The sequence below is a fragment of the Perognathus longimembris genome, chromosome 2 (genome assembly GCF_023159225.1).
Source record: "Perognathus longimembris pacificus isolate PPM17 chromosome 2, ASM2315922v1, whole genome shotgun sequence".
Classification (NCBI taxonomy): domain Eukaryota; kingdom Metazoa; phylum Chordata; class Mammalia; order Rodentia; family Heteromyidae; genus Perognathus; species Perognathus longimembris.
Genome location: NC_063162.1, coordinates 98,275,253 through 98,298,523, shown reverse-complemented (window position 1 = coordinate 98,298,523; position 23,271 = coordinate 98,275,253). Strand labels below are relative to the sequence as shown.

Sequence of the window (23,271 nt, the reverse complement as noted above, 5' to 3'; positions counted from 1 at the left end):
TCATTTCCATTTCTGGCCTTTAGAAGGTAAATGTTAAGGAACGATTTTTAAATGTAAGTAAAGACAAGTTGTTGATAGAGATGGGAAATGTGGGAGACTTGTCAATAAAGTGTATGTTGTACTTTGAAAAAAATTAAAATATGTGTAGAAAAGTCCAGGCTCCTTTTCTATTGGAAGTGGAGATAAAATCTATTTAAATTGGAGGGTTATTTTTTTCTACCACATTATGGCAGAAAGAAAAAAATAAGGCAGAAAATAAGGGTTTCATATAAAGAAGAGAGGATAAATAATGAAATGAAGGAAAGAGGAATTATGGACATATAGCTAACAAATGAGCCAAGCCCAATTTGTAGTCCCAGTTGCTAGAATGCAGAGAGCAGAGGCAGGACTGTGGACATGGAGAAGCTCTTACTCAAGAGTTAATTCTGTTTCCACAGCAAAGATCTCATTGAGGCCAAAATACAGTCTTATCTCAGTAGATTGCAAGTAAAATAAAAACAAAGCCTTTCACATGCCCTGAAATTTTAACTGATTTTTTCTCTAAGAAGCAAACTAAGGAATGATTATGTATCTATGTGCTGAAACATCACAAAACATATCAAATAATCTTCATTTTGCAACAACAACCTTTTATGAATCTGGCATCTAGTTACTGCAGTTAACATCAAGCAAAATACAGAAACTCAGAAATTGTACAGCCAAAGAATGAAATACGCATTCATGACAGCATGTTGAAAGAAGCAGACGAGAATAAAGCATATAAATTGACCAAATGAGATTGCATATGTTACCATTGTCCATGGGAACACAAATTCATAGAATGACAATTTAAATTTGGTTTACTTCCTTATTCTGTAAATCATAGGAAGGAATTGCTGATGGAACTTCCATGTGTTTGTTATTTAGCTAACTGGGGGCAGGAGAACCCTTAGGGTACCTTTGTAGACACAAATCCAGAATTTCTGCTGTACCTCATACCCTAAAAAACAAGGTCAATTTTCTGAGGCTTTAAAAACAGGTTTGTTTTCTGTCCTGTGTGTGTGTGTGTGTGTGTGTGTGTGTGTGTGTGTGTGTGTGACGAGTTTATCCAAAAAGGAAAATGAAAAATAAAGCAATAAATATGGGTTGCCTGGCTCACATGAATGTGGGCCATTGTCTTTTACAGCATACTCACTTTTTACTATCAATACCTTTTTTAGTTATTTTAATTCCACTGATATGTGTATCAAATCTATGCATGATATTCGTAGCAATTGTGTATAGCTCAATTCTAAATGCACTAGCAAAGACAAGCTTATTTTTCTAGACCAGAAACAAGAACAAGAGACTGTTGATATTTCTTAATCTATATGTTATAAGATATAGCATGATTTATTCACAAGAATGCTACCCAGGATCTTAGAACACATTACACAACCATTGGTGCACATTGGAACCAGCAAACTAACACCTCCAAGCTACATAAAATAGCAAAGATACTTATCCTAAACTTACTTATCTCTCAATCAGATTCTGAAGAAACAAGGGTGCAAAGTATCTAGAACATTCCAGGCTTTTGGTATTGTTCTCCTTTTTTTGCTTTATTAATTTTTGTTTGTTTTGAGACAAGGTTTTCTGTACCCCAGGATGGCCTTGAATTTGCTATCATCCAATCACAGCCTATTGAATGCTGAGGTTACAAGGTTCCTGCTACCATAGGCAGCCCTGTCCTAATTCTATGGCAAGATTGACAACTTTTTTAAAAAAAATTCACTAAAACCTGTAGGCCAATTTAAAAAGTCCCTTCTTTTGGAGGCAGCTCACTGATTTTGAGAAAGCTCTGTCAGAAACATTGTCAGTTCACATAAAAACAAACAACCAAACAAACAGAAAGGCAAATGCCTTTCTCTCCTTCACCAGCAATGCCATATAGAAATTTCTCAGGAAACCTTCACTACTCTAGACTTGAGGGGAGAGCTCACTATTTCCAAGCAGAGTCACTCTACAAATATAAGTGAAACACATCTCGTAAAAGATACTAGGACTTGCAACATAAATAACCCAGTAAAATGAGTGAATATACTATATAGCCAGTAATCAGACAAAAACAATACTTACAGATCTTGGTGGAAAAAATACCTGACGGTATATTGTATTACTATTGTCTATACCCTTTAATCATACCAAAGAAATAGAAGTAATTTTTTTCTGCTTTTCCTTGAGTTAAAATAGAGAATGATCAATTTAAAAGTAATTGGAGAAATTGGTGTTTTGTTCAGAAGAGCAAAGTAAACATTCACTCAACAGCACTACCTAGAATCATTTGCTTAATAGCATTTCTAATATGTTATGCCATTTATCCAATCCACTTTTTTCGACATTAAAATGCACAAACAATTACACTGGCTGTAAATCCTAGGAAACAATCACTGTTTCTATTAAATCAGAGAAGAGACAGTTAAGCTGCAGTGTGATTTCCAGATGCTCATGAATAGACAATACTTAGAACTGCTCACTACAATTGGAAGAAAAGGTGGGCAGAAATTACCTTCCTTCCTCTTTCCTTACACCTCTTCTTTTTTTCTTCTTTCTTCCTTTCTTTTAAGACAGAATTTGGAGGAAAGTTTTTATGTAAGGTCTAATAAATTATGCAAGCACATAAAACTATCATATGTTACAATACCAGGCCTATAACAGGTGGAAACTATCTTTCAATATTTTCTTCTTAATAGTTTACATTCAATTGATCAGTCACAGAAGAATATGAGCAGTTTCATCCTTCTAGTTCCTTTTATCTCTCAAAAAAATAAAATAAAACCCTGTGGGTAATTCTTTGTATATTGACATTAAAGCCATTTGTGTTCATTAAAAACTCAAAATAAAGCATGTTCAAGAAAAGGTGACTGAATATAAAGCAATGAATAAAAAGATTCTGTGCATGTATAACAAGCATTTTGTACTTTACTGTCTGAATGGAATTTTTAAATCTACATGCTTTAATTGGGGCACCACTGCAGTAATAAGCTCAAATATGAGATTCAATAAATGTGTTTCATGCTCTGATTAAATGTCAAGGCCACAGATTTGTTATTTCAGATCTAGTGAGCAATAATTTTGTTGGATAATAATAAACTCCCAAAGATTTATTTGCAACACTAAACTGTCCATTTCAAACTCTGATTCACATGATAACAATTTTAATTCCATTGATAATATTACAGAGTCCAGCATACAAAGCTCAAATATTTAAGTAAACATACTCATATTTCTTGTATGGCACATGGCCTCTGATTGTTCTGCTGAATCTTAGGATAAAAAATATTTACCTTATCTTGACTCATAGTAAGATATGAGTCAATTTTTTCTTTAATGAATTATGTGTAAATTTCAATATGTAAGTGTTCTCTGCCCTGAAGTTCACTGCCTTCCTAAGCATCAATATCCTGTATAGACTCTACTCCAAAGCAAGCTTCATAAGGAGTGGATATCAGTCACAGACTGTTGATGTAATGATTTCTTTCCATTTGATCACATCACTAACTGGCAACCAGCAAGGTTTGGCTGCTAGCCACACCAAACTAGTTTTTTAGAAGCCTTTTCTCTATATGTATACTCAATTATTGACATGCTTATCAGTAATCCTTTTGTTGTTTTGCAGCACTTTCTATTGTTCTTAAAAGTTTTCTGCCATTCTAAGCTATTATGAACATATTTTGATCCAATTTACATTATTTTCTATGTTCTCTATGTAGAAATGTCACAAACTTTCCAAAATTATCTGCAGACCTCACATCTTCCCCACTCTATGACTACAGCTACAATTTAAAAATCAATTAAAAAACATAGCTCAAGAGAAAAGGTGAATAAATAAAGGATATTCTCTACTTTGGTTCCTTTTCAACATAGTATTCAGGATAACAAGAAAGGTAGAGATTGAATTGGAAGTAATTTTAGGATTTTTTTTTCAATAATCTGAATGTAATTATATGTTTTTAAACATGCTAGAATGTTAAGTATGTTTTGTTCTATTTCTTTAGTCTCCTAAAATTAAAAATAAAGAACACTTTACAAATTTATGCTTGTTTGCCAAGCTTAAACCATCTCTTGGTAACCCATTCTTTGAACTGTAGGAGTAAAATCAGCAAGTCATTAAAAAAATATACTACACAGCTAACTTTGTAAAAAGAATTCACACTGACAATATAGGGATTTACAGTTAAAAGAAACTAATAGTAATTTGGTAGATATTTTGGGTTCAATGCCAAGCACTTTTCTAGCTTAGTAGGCATTAGATATACAGAAAATAACAACCATCTACTTTTATAAAGTTACTCATCCAATGGATATGAGAGGAGCAGGTATTTAACAAAAAGGAAATCAACTATTTCCTAAGTCTTGAATTCTATAGAAGGGAAACAATGTATGGAGGGTCTTGAGGGTATTTTCAGTACAGGCATTCATAAATAAGATATTATTGATTAGAAGAATTAAAACCTAAATTAAAATCCCAACATCTATATATTAATTCTAATACAAATTTAACATGTTCATTGCTGTGTAACAAGTCATTAACTTTTCTTGCATGCATTTTAAAAGGTATTATTTAATGTCATTTTGCAAAGAAGAAAACAACATTGTATATATACTTAAGAATTGTATATGCCTGTAAAATACTTTCATAGGTTACCATGAAAATATTTTAGTATCAACTGAAACATCCAATTGTTCATCCCAGTTGTTTAATAACAAGTAAGGAGGTCAAACAAGTACAAATGCTTCTGTAACACAAAGCTTTATGTGCCATGGGCTAAAAGGAAGCTAGCTGGTTATGAGCTCAGGATCTGAAATAAAGCTCAGGAGCTGTCACTTTCCAGCCTTTTTAACTTTGAGCAACTCACTAAATCTCTTTGAGCTTCCTTATTGACTATAAAGTGTGCATCACTGCACATGCTGGCAGAATTATATTGGGAAACAAGATCATACATGAAAAGTGAAGTCGATTTTTGTGATGTAGCACACTATTATGACTACCACAGTTGATTTTGTCACTTGTTTGCTGTTATTAATGGAAATGACAAGGCTTTAAAGAATCTTAAGCATGCTTTGATTAAGGAAGATGGGGGCTAACAGGAGCAGGGCAGATGTTGGGTGAATACAGTTGTAATATGCAGTGTACAGATGTGAAACTGGAAGGATCTTGAGATTGGTGGGATAGGGAGAAGTGGAGGCAGAGAAGAGTGACGGCAGAGGTGACTTTAATTAAGATACATTGTGGGCATGAATAGACATGTTGAATTGAAATATCTTAGTATAGCAATATAAACTAATTTTAGAATAATTAGGCTCAGATTTATAGTAAAATACGCAAGAGTAAGTTAAGCATCAATGATCCTATATGTCTTTGGATATTTGAATTGTCTGTATTATAAAGTAATTCTTTTTCTATGTTTCTCAATAAAATGTGTAGAAATTATTAATTGAAAGGACCCTAGTAAGTGGCATTGGGTCTCAAAATAAAAAAGCACTATCCTTGAGCAGAAGAGCTCAGGAGAGCACCCAGGCCTTGAGTTCAAGCCCAATGACCACCACTAACAACAACAAAGTAACCTTAAAAGAAGAATTCTCAGCTCTATACATTTTCACTATACTGTCAGACTTTAATTATGCTTCTCATATACTTAGGGAAACTCTTATTTGCTGAAAAAATACTATGTCTCCCAATAAAAATTAAACATAATGTATAGTCATCAAGATGATACCTTACTAATCCAACAATCATGAATTCTAATAAACAGAAATGAGGACAAAAGTTTTATTCCATTTTCAGTCTGGAGTTTGACTGTCCAGTGGTTTAATCTATACTTTAGTAAATAGCTATTTTGAGTAAATCTATGAAAGAAATATAAACACATGAATATAAAATACAACTTTTAAGCTAAAATTTTGCCATAATATGAAATTAATGCTGAATATTCTTGTGACAGATATTAATGGCAAAGAAAATAACTTCACAAAATAATTGTGCTGGGACACATTAGGAAAGTAAAGTAATACTAATGCCCCCCCAAAATTTGAAAGTATTCCAGACATTGAATCATATAACATGAATGGAAATGTTCTTCTCATAACTCAAATACAATAAACATGGTTCCTCTTTCCTATAAAAATATACTAAATTCTATTATCTTGAGTCACTATTGCACAGTATAGCACTGTTTGCTTTTCTTAGCCTAAACTAGTCATCTGATGCATGATTCCAAATTATCTTTGGAATTTTCAAAGTAACTTTTCTATACAGGTGTCACCTATTTTTTTCATCTAAACAAAATATAAGATGAACATGAGGCTTTTAAGTCAAATGGCTGAAAATGTATAACCTTGTTTTGAAAAAAAGCTTTTTCTCTATTAATTTAGAACTCACTTCCTGTGATTGGCCCAGAAAAGTTCAAAATTGAAAAAATGTTTATGGAGCATATTTCTGTGCTTCTCATGAGAGCTCTATGAAAGAAATAATATTAGCAAGGACTTGCGTGTTGCCCATGAACCTATAACTAAAATTTGATAGGTATCACAAATTGTACTGCTTTCCATTTCAAAGAGATGGCCATTCATCTTTTTATCTCCTTTCCCTCTAAATTTTAGCTTTTTCTATTGACACTTTCAATTTAACATATACTTCCTTTTTGGTAGTATGTTTGTGGTCATCGTACTTCCAAATATTCATAATTCATCTGTGTTCTATCCCTTGAATGGAATAATAATCAAATATTAGAAAATTATCAAAATAGAACTTGCAATTTTTATCTCATTTTGAGCAGGCATAATGTGCCTCAAAAATGTCCCCTTGTATCAGTAATAATTGAAAATTAATTTAACTGACTTTCACAAGGCAGTCTACATAAGGCATTCCCACCAAATTTATCTCAACTTAATTATGGCTGTTGTTAGGTCCTTATAAGATTAAATAATTGGCAGGAAGGAAAAAAAGTTTTAATTTGCCTATAGTGCCTTTAATTTTTACATGTGAAATAAATAACAAATTTTGACCTAGTAGGCACTACAAATTCTGTCTCTTCCTTAAGATACCTTTGCAGGACAGAACATTGGTAGTAGACCTGCTTAGCAGACATGAGGCCCTGAGTCTGATTTCCAGCACAAGAAAGGGGAAAAAAGGAAAGACAAAGAGGAAAAGAAAGAAAGAGGGAGAGAGGAAGAGAGGAAGAGAGGGAAGAAGAGAGAGGGGGAAGGGAAAAAGAAAGGTTAGTAAAGAGGAAAGGAAGGAAGGACAGGAGGGAGGGCGGGAGGTAGGGAGGGAGGGAGGGAGGGAGGGAGGAAGAAAAAAAGGGAGGGAGGGAAAATGAAGGAAGGAACGAAGGAAGGAAGGAGAGGAAATTTCCCCAAAAATGCCACTAAGTGATTTAACCTTAATTGTTTGTCAACAAAAGTTTAGAGAAAATGCCCACCACCTCTGCAGTAATGAATTTCTACTCAATGCAAGGTGCACAACATGCATATTTTCCTGAAAACTGCCTGCATGTACTGCTTATAAGATTATATTTGAAACTTGTTTGAAGCTTTCAATGGAGGTTTTGCTGTTCTATTTTAAAATATTTTCTTATATTCCCTGAACACAAATACAGCAATGCTGTTTTAAGCAGATTGCGAGAATGTAGGGAGAAAACCACAGAACAGAGGGAAATCTGGCACGGTTTTGAAACAAAAATAGACACACAATTCCATGCTCATTGTACAGAACTAATAAATGCAGACCACATCAGCTTGAGCCACTCCTTTAGGCAAGGTAATGGAAAACAATCTTTCATCACTGAATGCATGGCAATCAGGGACAGACCCAAAGCCCATATGAACATGTGGGGCTAGAATTCATTTACTATAGTTTACCACAGGAGTTCATTTTATTTCACTTTCTTCTACAGCATGTTTCATTTTCCCAATTTTGGTGAAAACAGTGATATTTTGTTCTTAAATAGTAAAGGCAACCAATATTTTATTATATGCTGAACAAAAATGCAACTACCCAGATGCCATTCATTTATGGTGAGACCCTGTTTTAAAAAAACAAAAGCTCCTTACTGAAACACAATTTTGAGATGGCTGTAATAGCATTGCAACTATAATATACTTTCTTCTCCATCTTTACTTTATCACTTTGATTCTTGTCTAGATGCTTCCTTGCTTTCTTTAAAATGAATGATTTCCATTGTATAAAACTCGGTTAAATCAAAAAGTGCAAATGTGAGGAAAACTTTCTCCATGTCACCTTTTTATGGTGCATCAAACTAGTACAAAAGACTAGTATAATAATCAAGACAGAACAAACTGTGTGTGTGTGTGTGTGTGTGTGTGTGTGTGTGTGTGTGTGTGTGCCTATTTTGTCCCGTAAACATAAGATCCTAGGGAAAGCAGTACTTACAAAATCAGAAAACATAAGACAATCTAGCAGTGCCTATCTTTAGACTAACTCAAACTGGAATCACTCTTTGTTTCCTTTGAAAAAAATTACACTAGGAAAAGGTCTAGTGATCTTCTTCAGGTAACTCACAGGATAAGAGACATCAAAGGCAGTATGCTTGGCTATCTTCCAGTGGAGAAGAAAATGAAATTGCTAGGATTGTCTAGATAATTAGCTCAAATGCTTTCATCTGAAATGCAGTTTAATTGAAAGTAGGTCTATGTGAGACATGAATTTCCAAATCAACATACTGCAAGGCAGGGTTTGAGCTTTTCTACTGTCATCTAGTCAGGGGAATATGCCAGAAAAATCACCTAACTAGAACTTCCTTTGAGATAAAGTGATGGCCATCTTTACAAATTACAGTACTTGTTCCTCAAAAAACCTGGAATGGAATAGTAAGAATGAGGCTTTGGAGACAAAATATGACAAGGAAATAAAGGAAAACATTAATTGGTTAGGCTTTTAACTCACGTATAGGATTAAAATATAAATTGATACCTAACCAAATGTGCCAAACAAAACAGCTGTTGACAAAAATAAAACTGGAAAATACAGAAAAATTTAGTGTACAAATTTCATTACTCACATCCAGAATTTCCTAAACATTGCTAAAGTATTTCAGCATACACAAGCACACTTATATATACACACACATTTTGCTACTTCTTTACCAATATTGATAAATTCTGCTGGGCATGCAGTAAAAAAAAAACAAACGGGATTTTCATGAATTTGTACAGGTCCTAGAAATACTTTTAATATACTTGCATCTAATTCTAGTGGAATTTGCATTCTTTCTATACATGTTTACAAACATGTAAAACATTAGAATAAATATGATGACTAAGAATATTGTACAATCTGTATAAGTCCCATTAGTGTTTATAACATATATTATTTATGCAAAAAGGAATATTGAAATGATTTTTAGAGTATTATAGGTTATTGCAAAAATTATGTAATTATAGAGCTTGAAGGCAACTTTCAAAAAAATCACTAAATGTCACACTGTCTCCTAATTCTTGAACTTGCATTCTTTGTAAAATTCTGTGGCTAAAGTGTTGAAAATTTAACCCCCCTGTAGATTTAGATTTACAACCTGAAGCAAGTTTTCTATCATTGTGTTTTCTATTGTAGAAAATATGATTGTTATGCTTCAAACTAAGATGAGTCAGTGCTATGGGTAACATATAAATGAGTAGTTTCCCCCAGAGAGGGCTATGCTTGGGAAAATACAAATGCTGAAAAAACAAGGGAATAATAAAAGAGAAGTTATAAAAGGGAATGCAGGCAACCAAATACCACTGGCCCTAAAAACATTAAACAAAATTCTTTTATACCATAGAGTAAATTGGAGTATTCTAATACATGCGGTGGTGCTCACAAAAGAAATATTGCATGCATAAAGATACAAATATGGCTTAGAAATACCATTTGTTTTGCTAATGATACACAAAAATCAACTTACATATGATGCTATTAATGAAGTGCTCTGCTGAGCAAATACTGTAATTAAAAAATATATAAATCAGGAATTTTTCATAATGAGAAATGATAGCAAGCTGAAAATTGATCAGTATACAGAAATCATTACACCAACACAAAAGCCTCCCTGAACATAATTTTATTCCTATTTTCTAATAAGCAAACTTCATTATAATCACAAGTCTGTAATATGGCTTTGGACTTCATAGAGCATTAAAAATCAGTTTGGCAATAATGGTGAAAATTCAGTTTAATCCTACATTTTGTGGGAAGCTAAAATATGAGAGCAAAATTATTTATCCAAACCATACAGCCAAACTAGATCTGGAAAACATGTTTTCTGATTATTGTCCTCTTTCTACAATGCTCAACTGTCTAATAAATTTCAACAGGTATAAAACTCCATTATCAAAGAAGAAATATAACAACAATAAAACAAAGGCAGTGAACCTGTGCAGTTGGAAGAAATGTCTTTCTGAAATTACAATAAAATGAATAATACTATTTTAACAATCATTTGGGGATGAATAGAACTCAGTCATTAAGCATAGCTTTGAAGGCAAAATGAAGGGATTTGAATCCATGTCTGTATTTATATCAAAACACTTAATCCCGGCAATTTAATCTTAAGTGGCTAGTTTACCTTAATTTTATGACTAATTATTTCATTTACTATTGTGTAGACATAAACATAAATGGGAATAATTGCAGGAATCAATTTGGGATGACAGTAGAAAACAAAGTTAAAAAAAAACCTTTAAAGTCCCCCTATGGTGCTGAGAATAAGGCCTAGTGGCAAGAGTGCTTGTATCCTATACATTAAACCCTGGGTTCGATTCCTCAGCACCACATATATAGAAAATGGCCAGAAGTGGCGCTGTGGCTCAAGTGACAGAGTGCTCCTTGAACAGAAAGAAGCCAGGGACAATGCTCAGGCCCGGAGTTCAAGCCCCAGGACTGGCAAAAAATAAAATAAAATAAAATAAAATGAAAATCCCCTTATGTCTAAATTCACAGATCCCAATTTGTCAGAATGCCAGAGTATTGAATGTGAAATTATGATCAACTAAACAATACAGAGGTTAAACTCAGAAAGTTTACACACAGCAAATTGTTAGGACACAGTTAAAATTTTTCATATTCTCAACATTGCACATTATGTAACTTTAAAATGTGAAAGAACCTTAAAAGAACTGTCACACAGTTACTTTTAATAATAATTTGAAACAGGAGAAAAAATGTGTTCTAAACCCAATCACAACCACACAGTAAATCCTGTCTAGATGACCTTACCCAATGCAAATTGTTTCTATCAACTTTTTACTAGCAAGCTAATATTTTAAGTTGATATTCATTAAACCACTCTAATATAAAATTCTTGAAAGTTGACCTATACATTCAAATAGTTAGATTGAAGAAACTCGAAAAAATATTTTCAGGGGGAGTAGTTTTTTTGGTTGTTGTTTTTGTTTTGTTTGTTTTTGTTTTCAGGATGAGCAGAATAAATAACAGCATCTGTTGGACACAGAACTTTCAGTTCAAAATAAAAAAGATTGACGCTTACAACATGGGAATATAAAATTAGATAATTGGAGAATCGATTTTAAATTCTCTATGCAAAGGAATTTAGAAATTTGCTATAGATTAAAGAGAAACTGGATTTTGAGGTAGCTATGGCAACCTCTATCTCCATTTTTTAAGTTGCATCAAATATCAAAATGTTTCTCTTCCTCAAAGTACAGCCTCTATAATCCATGTAATGAGGTAGAAGGAAGGAATAATATTTTGTTTTTAAGGTTTTAGTATTGTAAAAATTCTTCTGAAAGAAGATTTGAAATCTTTTTATCCACTTGTCTCCTCCCCATAATCCACTTGGTTTTTCTTTTCCTTTCTTACTTACTTTTTTTTTTTTTTTTTAAAAAAAGACCATAGAACATCTGGCTTACTCTTTTGGGCTGACAGCACTTGGCATTCCCTCTTTTGTAGCCCCACAGACCACTGTAAGCACCTTTATTGTAAATCAAATCTATTCATTCTCTTTCACTATTCCCTCCTTCAAGAACCGAGAACTTGCTGAGCAGATATTTCATCTTATTTATGGATGACATTCCAATGGCTAAGAATGTCTGCCCCAAAGTAGGTATTCAATCAATATTTCATATAAACGATGAAAAAAGATAAAGAAGCTAAAGTACAAAAAAAAATCTTTACTAAAGAAAAAGGAGCTTTCCTCCATTTAAGGCTCCATATATAATTATGTCTAGAGACAATTTGTATTTTTGGATTCTCAAACCTAAAAATTACTCTAGAAGGAAATTTCAAGTTATGATGGGTGTTCACAGATATTAAAAATATAAAATATGAGAATTCTTAAAATGGCTTTCTTTGGAAATACTAAATTAGGAAACTTCATGCTGTCAGTGTCCCATATAAAATGTTTAAGGCTCCTTGCCTTTCCTAAGGCAAAAGCTACATGGGGAAGCAGATAAAGTATGCTATGAGAAAATTTTAGAAATCACAAAAGGACATATGTGTTTTGCGCTACCCTATCTATCTATATAGCTATCTTCTATCTGTCTGTCTGTCTATCTTTGTGTCATATGGCTTAAACTCAGAACCTGGGCAATGTCACTAAGCATTCTTGCTGAAGGCTAATGCTTTACCCCCTGAGCTCAACTTCTGGTTTTTTGGTGGTTAATTGGAGATAGAGAGTCTCACTGGCTTACCTGCCTGGGCTGACTTTGAATTGCAATAATCAAATCTCAGCCTCTAGTGTAGCTGGAATTACAGAAGTGATTCACCTGATCTTGTCTTGCATTGTAAATTAAAAAAAGAAAGCTCTCAACCAATCCACATTTTTTTGTTTACTGGCAATGTAAAATCTATTGGTTAAAGAATTTTGATTTTTCAAATTTTAAAATACTATAAAATGAAAAGATTGGAAATAAAAGCACATTCATTAACACAGTATCCACTAAACAAATATATACTGAAACACTGGATTGAATAAATAAAAGGAAGAATAGAGAACAACCTCTAATAAAAGACTGACTTTGAACTTGATTAAATTTGTCACTTGAACCATTTAAAGGCATTTTTATAATAGTGCTCGCCTGGTATACATGATGCCCTGGGTTTGATTCCTTAGTACCACATACATAGAAAAGGCCAGAAGTGGCTCTGTGACTCAAGTGGCAGAGTGCTAAGCCTTGAGCAAAAAGAAGCCAGGGACAGTGCTCAGGCCCTGAGTTCAAGCCCTGGGACTGGCAAAAAACAAAACGAAACAATAACACAATTTATTGCAAAATAGATTTTCATTCCCTATGACACTTCCATAACATTGTCTTCTGAATTTTACTCAGTTACAACTTATTTTGCTTTAAAATATCAGATTCTGTTATTAAAATTAACAGAACACACACACACACAAAAAGACTGACCTAAGGTTGTTTTATGTGGAAGACCGCAAGGTAACCATAGTGCTAGTTAATGCTAGGTCTATAAGTTGGTTGTTAGTGTTTAATTAACAGCATGATTACGTGGCTGCTCACACTCGATAAAAGTGAATAACTTAATAAAAATCCACCTACACTTAGTAATGATGACTTGAGTATGGCTGAATTACTATATTTTAGGAGAAAACAACAAAATATTTCTCCTACACTATGCTTTTTGTTTTTTCACTAGTTGATTCACAATTACTTTAATATCTGATTCCTATACTAGGGTCCTCACCACATCCCTAACGCAACATTCCAAAATACCTTGAAACTGATGTTGACATATTGATTTTACTTCCAAGTATGATTTCTCTATTCTTATTTTTGAAGAAAACCACCCTGATAATTGATGGAGCATGGGAAACTATGCAAACACATCAATAATGATCCGATTCAAGGTTTTCTGAGCTAAAAAATACTTCAAAGGGTTATATTTTTTTTTTATTCAATGTGTTTAAAAACAACAAGTGGCAGAAAAGAAGATGGCCAGGAAAGTGAGAAAGGTCAGAAAATATGAATTCTGAAAAAGCAAAAATGGGATTAAGATAGTCAAATTACTTTAATAACAGTATGTTATTTTTCATTTTTATTTGGATGTATATTAACAGAAAAACAACAAAGAATGAAAAGCTTTGTTTTGAAATCTATACCACTTTTATAATTGTTAACTAGCCCAAATTACCAAGGAGTTAACAGCAAAAATGTATTTTCTTAGTGCTAAAGTAAAACATTGACTTTTGAAATTAGCTATATTTTAAAACTGGTGCATATAAAGTGAGTCACTTTCTGTCACTTTGCAGGACAACTGAGACATTTCTACTTTTTATCCAACAGAAAATATGGGAAAAGTCTGTAAAAATCTGTTTTTCTTTACCCTTTACTGTGTTGTTTCTTGCCGGAAGCTTAAAATATCTTAAACCATTGTAATTGCATATTTCATATTCAAGTTAAGTTATTCAAAGATACCTTTGTGAGTTATCAATTAATAAGCTTTTTAAAATTACTGTAGAGTACTAGCTTGTTATGAATCAAACAATTAAACATATTAATATAATGAAAAGAACAAGAATAATAATATTAATTCAAAGTTATTTAGTAGTTACCTAAACTTCCTGATTTAGTTTTGTATAAAATCATATTTCTGAAATTTAAGAGTAAGAGACAAATTAGCTGTGACTTTAAACTCTAAATGATTTATAATTTTGAGAAACATGACATTTTTACTTAAAGAAATATGACAGTCTCTACATAAAGACCATAAGTTCAAATCTGTCACTGACACATTCAACCTATATTGCCTTCAATCACCCGTACCATTATGAATGTCAATATTGGGCCTGGGTTTAAATAAAAAAGGCCCAGCATTCACAGACTGTTGTTAGACCACGCATACCAGACTTTGCTCGAAGGTAGCAAGGCCTACAATGAAGAGTTCAGCTATACCCTGCTCTTTTGCGTAGTCGAAGGGGAGTTCAACTGGTTGGAAAATCTGCCTAAGAGAAGTTCAGCATTTTAAAGCATAGCATGTACCCAAACTGCAATTTGGTTTTATAATCACTTGTATTTTCAGTGAAACATTGGTATCCATTATAAAGAATTAATATCTTCCTAGATCTTTGAATAGCCCATTAGTTATTCAAATAGCCCATTTTACTTATGTAATGTAGTTTTTTAATTGTTATTGAATAATTCACAATGATTAAATAAAACAGTCTAACATTAATCTGAACTTCAGTTAAAGATAAAATACAGGTATATCTATACTAAGTTAGATTTAACACTTCCTTAATACTGTAAAGATTCAAGTCACATTATTCAAGAAAGACTATGCAAAGGAGAATAAATAAAAATGGAAAATCAGCTAAATACCACTCACTACTTCTAGTCCATTTAACAGCCATGGTATACCCTTTCCCACTGTTATCTGCTATGGGACAGAGGGGTCATAGTCTCACTCATTTGATTGAAACAGTACTTTTTATGTATAGTCTTTGTACTCTGCCTAAGTGTGTATGTGGGGGGATGGTAAAATCTACAATCTCTATGAACCATTTTCTTTTTTCCTCTCTATAAGAGTTAGAAAGAACAAATTATGTAAGATAACTTAAAGTACATAAAAGATTTAAAATAATTCTGTAAGTATATTTGTTACATTTAATGAAACCTCAGACTCTAATTTTTTATATATGAAGAAGTCATCATTAGGAAATGTCATTTTCCTTTCTACTAATTATTTTTCTCTTTTATTGCATATAGCATTATGCTGCTATTCCCCCAAGAACTGAACCAACATGGAATTTGAATGGTATACTCCTAAATAAATGAATTACTCAATATCCTATGACCATCTATACACATTCCATCCTCAAACAATACATCAGTGTTCTATCATTAAGGAGATAACAACCTTCTTTTCTCCACTATGCATGACTCTTCTCAGCAATGCAGTTGTGGCACACCTACTTATTTCCATGAAGCAAGTCTCTGCAGTTCAATGGCATTCATCATTTGACAAGTATTTTCTTTATCAAGGAGTACCTACCGAACTTACTGGAAGCAACTGTGAAATCATCTTGGTCCCATTACATTTCTGAGGAAGAAAGCTAAGATGAAGGACATGCCACTCCGAATTCATGTGCTGCTTGGCCTAGCTATCACGACCCTGGTACAAGCTGTAGATAAAAAAGTGGACTGCCCACAATTATGTACATGTGAAGTCAGGCCTTGGTTTACCCCCAGATCTGTTTACATGGAAGCATCTACAGTGGACTGTAATGATATAGGTCTCTTAAATTTCCCTGCTAGATTGCCTGCTGATACACAGGTTCTGCTCCTACAGACGAACAATATTGCAAAGATTGAGTATTCCATAGAATTTCCAGTTAATCTTACTGGCCTGGATTTATCTCAAAACAATTTATCTTCAGTCACCAACATTAATGTAAAAAAGATGTCTCAGCTTCTTTCTGTGTACCTAGAGGAAAACAAACTTACTGAGCTGCCTGAAAAATGTCTAGCTGGACTGAGTAACTTACAAGAACTCTATATTAATCACAACTTGCTTTCTACGATTTCACCTGGAGCTTTTATTGGCCTACATAATCTTCTTCGACTTCATCTCAATTCAAATAGACTGCAGATGATCAACAGTAAGTGGTTTGATGCTCTTCCGAATCTAGAGATTTTGATGATTGGGGAAAATCCAATCATCAGAATCAAAGACATGAACTTTAAGCCTCTTATCAATCTTCGCAGCCTGGTTGTAGCTGGTGTAAACCTCACAGAAATACCTGATAATGCCTTGGTTGGACTTGAAAACTTGGAAAGCATCTCATTTTATGACAACAGGCTTATTAGAGTGCCCCATGTTGCTCTTCAAAAAGTGGTAAACCTCAAATTTTTGGATCTAAATAAAAATCCAATTCACAGAATACGAAGGGGTGATTTTAGCAACATGCTTCACTTAAAAGAATTGGGGATAAATAATATGCCCGAGTTGATATCCATCGACAGTCTTGCTGTGGATAACTTGCCTGATTTAAGAAAAATAGAAGCTACAAATAACCCTAGATTGTCTTATATTCACCCAAATGCGTTTTTCAGACTCCCCAAGCTAGAATCACTCATGCTGAACAGCAATGCCCTCAGTGCCCTGTATCATGGTACTATCGAGTCTCTGCCAAATCTCAAGGAAATTAGCATACATAGCAATCCCATCAGGTGTGACTGTGTCATCCGCTGGATTAATATGAACAAAACCAACATTCGGTTTATGGAGCCAGACTCGCTGTTCTGCGTGGACCCACCTGAATTCCAAGGCCAGAATGTTCGGCAAGTGCACTTCAGAGACATGATGGAAATTTGCCTCCCTCTTATAGCTCCTGAGAGCTTTCCTTCTAACTTGGATGTAGAAGTTGATGGCTACATCTCCCTCCACTGTAGAGCCACTGCAGAGCCACAGCCTGAAATCTACTGGATAACACCTTCCGGTCAAAAACTCTTGCCCAATACTCTGACAGAGAGGTTCTATGTTCATTCAGAAGGCACTCTGGATATAAGTGGCATCACTCCAAAAGAAGGGGGATTATATACTTGCATAGCAACCAATCTAGTTGGTGCTGACTTAAAATCTATTATGATCAAAGTGGATGGTTCTTTTCCCCAGGAGAGCAATGGATCTTTAAATATTAAAATAAGAGATATTCAGGCCAATTCAGTTCTAGTGTCTTGGAAAACAAGCTCTAAAATTCTCAAATCCAGTGTCACATGGACAGCCTTTATCAAGACGGAAGATTCTCGTGCTGCCCTAAGTGCTCGAATACCCTCTGATGTCAAAGTATATAATCTATCTCATCTGAACCCAGCTACTGAGTATAAAATTTGTATTGATGTTCCCACCGTCTATCAGAAAAATAGAAGACAATGTGTAAACGTTACCACAAAAGGCCTGGACCCTGATGGAAAAGTGTATGAAAAGAGGATTACCACTACACTTATGGCCTGCCTTGGAGGACTTCTAGGGATTATTGGTGTGATGTGTCTTTTCAGCTGCTTCTGTCAAGAAATGAACTGTGAAGGTGAACATATCTACGTAAAGAATTACTTGCACAAACCAACCCTTGGGTTCACTGAGCTTTATCCTCCTCTGATAAACCTCTGGGAAGCAGGCAAAGAGAAAAGTACATCTTTGGAAGTGAAAGCAACTGCCATAGGTGTGCCAACAAATATGTCCTAAAAACAACCAACTAAACCTACTTCAAAGAAAAACTCAAGACTGCAGCTGTGATTTAAAAGATAATAGGCAGAGAAATATTAATTTCTAGACCAGGTGGTTAAATTTCACCAGTGCTGCTCTGGCCAATGGAAATATGTACAAGTTCAGCAATTTAATTAACTGGCTTCGAAGGGTACTATGGCAACCAAATGAAATAATTCCATTTTCTAGGACTTTCATGTAACTTTTATGTCTGGACTCCAGTTAAAGTGAACAAAAACATTTCTGTATTTTTTTTAAGTATATAAAGGTAGTTGAACTGAGCAATACCTCTCCTGTGTTGTATTACACACATTAGCCACGAGTTTTTGCAGTGACCAGATAAACTTGAATTGACACGTGGTGTAATAAAAAGGACAAATTCTGTAGAGTAGACACAGTGAGTATGTGGACCTTTTTTATAAGGAAAAATACATTTTGGATTAAAATCAATTGCTTTTGTCTTGTTTTGTTTCTAAATAAAAAATAATTTCTGGGAAATACCATCTGATCATATATCATTTAAATGTACTTTTCTATAGAGAAAGTGGGAATTCTAAAATTAAGAAATGTCTTGGGGGTTTTGTTACTACAATTGTGTGATACATAAAAATCAATTTTAAAAAACATTTTATCAGCATTAAAAAGGAGTAACTGTATGATATTTAACACTTTAATTATCAACTGAATCAAATCTCCAAGGAAATTACATATTCACTTAAAGAGCTAAGTGAAAATTATATATTCACTTAAAGATTTTTTAACAAGCAGAATTTGAGGTGGATTTAGTTATTAGGGTCAAATAATGTAAATCCAATACTTGGGGAAATGAAGCTCTTATTTTAATAATTAATATTAGCTCAGCTTTGGGATGCTTGCTTTGCAGAAACTAGTGCCAGATTTCAGTAGAGCTCATTATCTAAATGCAGTTTTCAATTTTTTCTGTGATTTTAAACACAGTGAATTTTACTCAAATAGCAAGCAAATAACAATAATTTTCTAACAAGGATGTCCTCTTTCAAACCTTCAATTTAAAATTTCACTATGAATTATGAGACTAATAGTAAATGCTTATCAGGTTCAATTTTATAAAATATGAAATGCTACAATTTATTTTAATATATAAAACTAATAAAAATAGTGAAGATTGAGCATCTATTAAATATTTCCTTTTCTGTTTTCGGTGTTTTTGAGGTTTTTGACTTGTTTATGATTTGTTTAGTTTTGTCTTAAAAATAAAGATCTTTGCATATTATGGATATTATCCTAGTTATACATCGTGAAAATACAGCATTTTCTCTGTAGAATGAATTTTTCATGAATAGCATTATTGCTACATCAAAATCTTTAATTTTATTAAAACTCAAATTTATATTGAAATTTATAAAATATGAAATTTATTTAAGAAACTTACATTGAAAGAATTCTACTGTATTTTATTCTAAAAATCATATGATTCATAAAGTTTAAGATTTTAACTAAAAAATCTTTTAAGAGGACAGTTTAAAAACAAACTAGTAAATTTCATTGATAAATTTAGGGTGAAACACAAAAGAAGGTCCAGTCCTCTAAGCCTATAGTTGAGGTGCCTAAACACCACTTTTTAAAATAGTGCAAATTGGGGCTGGGAATGTGGCTTATTGGTCGAGTGCTTACTTAGCATGCACGAAGCCCTTGGTTGATTCCTCAACACCACATAAACAAAGAGCCGGAAGTGGCACTGTGGCTCAAGAGGTAAAGTGATAGCCTGGAGCAAAAAGAAGCCAGGGGCAGTGCTCATGCTCTGAGTCCAAGCCCCAGGACTAGCTAAATTAATTAATTAATTAATTAACTAACGAATTAATTAATTAACTAGTGCAAATCATTAAGTTAAAGTCCAGAGAATAACTATTTCTATTTAAATCTCTGTAGGATTTAAAATGGAAGAATTTCACTGTGAAAAAACTGAACAAATATCATTGAGGGTTTCAGCTAAACTTTTTTTTTTTTTTTTTCTGCCAGTCCTGGGCCTTGGACTCAGGACCTGAGCACTGTCCCTGGCTTCCTTTTTTGCTCAAGGCTAGCACTCTGCCACTTGAGCCGCAGCGCCATTTCTGGCCATTTTATGTATATGTGCTGGGGAATTGAACCCAGGGCTTCATGTATACGAGGCAAGCACTCTTGCCACTAGGCCATATCCCCAGCTCAGCTAAACTTTTTTTTTTTAACAAACCCCCACAGTCTTGCAAAATTAAATGTATTTTTGTACAAAGAAAATGTCTTGAAATATCAGATACTATCTAAAATAATAAGCCATACTTTTTAAAGGCAAATTGCTTATCTGTACAAAACTACATGGCTTCTTCATTAACTGGTGTTGTGCAGGTTCATTGTCAATGGTTAACCTGCCTTACAGTTGCTCTATAGCACCAACATGTCACTGTCCTATAAACATTTTCAACTCTGTAGTCACATCAATATATTTTTTAATGCTAGACATTTTTTTGTGATAGCACTGAGAGTTTGCAATTAATTTCTAGCTGTTTTTGACAATGTGGAAGGTAACTGCTATGAACTCTTTTTAAAAAAAGACAGACGTTGTTAATTTCAACACAACAAAAACATAAAACTCACTAATTTAATGTGTTTCCCAAACAGAAATTTTACAACCTGATGAATCACTATCACACAGAGGCTGACATTAGAATTTATCAGCAAGACACACTCATACATCACAAGAAGTTTCAGCACCGTGGACAGAGCTTAGTGGAGCCTAGCTATTTGTCAAAAATATAGGAGCTGAAATACAACTTATTAGGATGCAGGTATTGTGTGGGTCAGCAAGAACTTGAACAAGTATCTTGCATTCTTCTCCTAAAGTTATCTGCATGAAGAACTACCACATTCACGTAGTAGAGCTTACAATACATTTCGAGAGCTCAATATTTATTTTGAAAACTGTTATGAAATAGGCCTTCAAATAATCATCTGCTAGAGAACATTAAAATGAAGTGTTTGTTGCAGATAGATAAACACAGATGATCAAAGCAAATCATGGTCCTATTTGCTTAAATTTTAATCTAAAATGCCAATAAGAGAAAAAATAAAAGAATGGTATTTTCAACTCGTTATGTTATCTTCTCAATCTGACATAAAATTAAATACTAGTCGAAGTGGATGATTTTGCTTTAGTTTGCCTTTCATTAGTGTGTCACAATTCTGCCTAATCCTCCTAATTCCATCTCCTGTAGTTGAAAGTAATGGTATATTCCACCAGTTCAAGTTTGCTTGGAGCATAGGATCTTAAGTTTTTACCTGCACTAGCTTCCAATTATAATCTTTCCAACTCTTCCTCCTGAGTTACTTGAATTACAGGCATGTGCTAACACTCCGTGTACCATGTTATTATTATAGAGTACTATCTAAGTTCCCAAAGGTCCAAGTGGAAATGTGAAACATTAAACACTACAATATTTTTTCTTTCACTGTAATTCTACAACAATACTTCTATAATGTATGTTCAAAGTAATGAATTATTAATTAGATCATTTTGGAGGAAAACTACAATGGAAAGATATGCCAATATATAGAATCAAAGGCTAATATCAGTAGCATGAAGTTTGGAAAAGACAAAGAAATTAACCCTAGTGTCCATAGACTATTTTCTGCTCTTAGGTGCTCACTCAAAAAATGAAGATGTTTTGTAAGAACAAACATGGTCTACCTTTATTTTATTCTTATCGTGCAAGGGAAAACTTAAAATGTTTTATACAAGAGTTAATGGCAAAATCAGACTTCATGGCAAAAACAATAAATCATATATCAAAATATTGATAAAAGTTACTTAAAGACAATTTTAAAACATAGTTAGATGATTCCCCTTTTTGTAAAATACATAAACATTTTCTCAATGATAGATTATCTTTCTGAACTTCTCATTTTCTTAGGTGACAAGTATTCTTTAAGGGAATAAAACAGTTATCAATGTTTTCTATGCCTTGAACGAATAACAAGATTGTTTCCCAAATTTGACCTAACAATTTCATTAATGAAGTAGGCAGAAAAGCTAAAATATTAAATCTTAAGAACTCATTATTCTCAATTTAGGATCTCTGTTGTGATATACAATAGAATTCCTTTTTATTCCTCCAGATCAGAGATCAGGCTGAAACGTGCACACACACACACACACACACACACACACACACACACACACACACTTCACAGGGCTCTTAGTGGAATGGCCCAGCCTAACAAAGCATAGCAAAAAGAATTGTGTTGATCTCAGTAAAGCCTTTTTTGAAGAATCAACGATAGTAATATTTAGAGACTACACAGTAATATACATGTTTATATTTATCTTTTCTAACTCTAATATATCTTCAAAAATAATAGCTTTATGCAACCACTGTAAGGAAAATTAGACTGTTCATTAAAACGTATGGCATACTGTCCAAGGTTATTGATTCAAAATCCAATTGTGATACCCATTTATAATGTTTACCAACCTCTGGAGCAAATAATGGAGTAAGCTTAGCTCATAAATTGGCTTTCCTAATCCTTACATTGAGGGAATCTGAGTGTAATAAAATAACCTCCCTGTTATCTATGCTACCAGACTCAAGGCTGGTAAAGACAGAAATAATTCTTAAACTATCAAAAGTTCCATTATTAAAGCAATATAGCCAAGCACACCAAATAGTTCTTCAAACAGCACTATATAAAATTGAAATTCATTATCAAGACTGGGATTAAGGTCAGACCTCTGGTAAACATCTCTTTAATAATAGTTACAGAGAAGAGTCACCTATTCAATAAAAAAAATAGCCTTTCTCCAAAATAATTTAAAGGATTCTAGCCTTCCAATTCCCATTTTCTGCTCAAGTCGATAAACTAACATTTCATATATACCTTTTGATAGTAAATCACTGGAGATTTTCAACACTTTCACTTATAAAGTTTATAATTTATATAGTCATATTATACGATAAATATTGAATGTGAAAAATATTCTCTCTAACCAAAAAACATGGGTACAGGGAAAGATATAAAAGTAGGAATAAAATATTTATTTCTAATAATAACATTTAATCCACATA

At 33.3% G+C, this 23,271-nt stretch overlaps 2 protein-coding genes across 3 annotated transcripts in view; one reads left to right on the top strand and one right to left on the bottom strand.

Annotated features, from left to right (window-relative positions):
* The window catches only part of Lrrn3 (leucine rich repeat neuronal 3), a 32,622-nt gene extending 13,976 nt beyond the window's left edge, over window positions 1–18,646 (top strand). The window contains exon 2 of the mRNA XM_048339778.1: window positions 15,697–18,646. Within this exon, the coding sequence (XP_048195735.1) occupies window positions 16,049–18,175 (2,127 nt within the window). The 5' untranslated portion in view covers window positions 15,697–16,048 and the 3' untranslated portion in view covers window positions 18,176–18,646. The remainder of the gene's footprint in view (window positions 1–15,696) is intronic.
* The window catches only part of Immp2l (inner mitochondrial membrane peptidase subunit 2), an 859,776-nt gene that overhangs the window by 433,036 nt on the left and 403,469 nt on the right, over window positions 1–23,271 (bottom strand). The window lies entirely within an intron of this gene.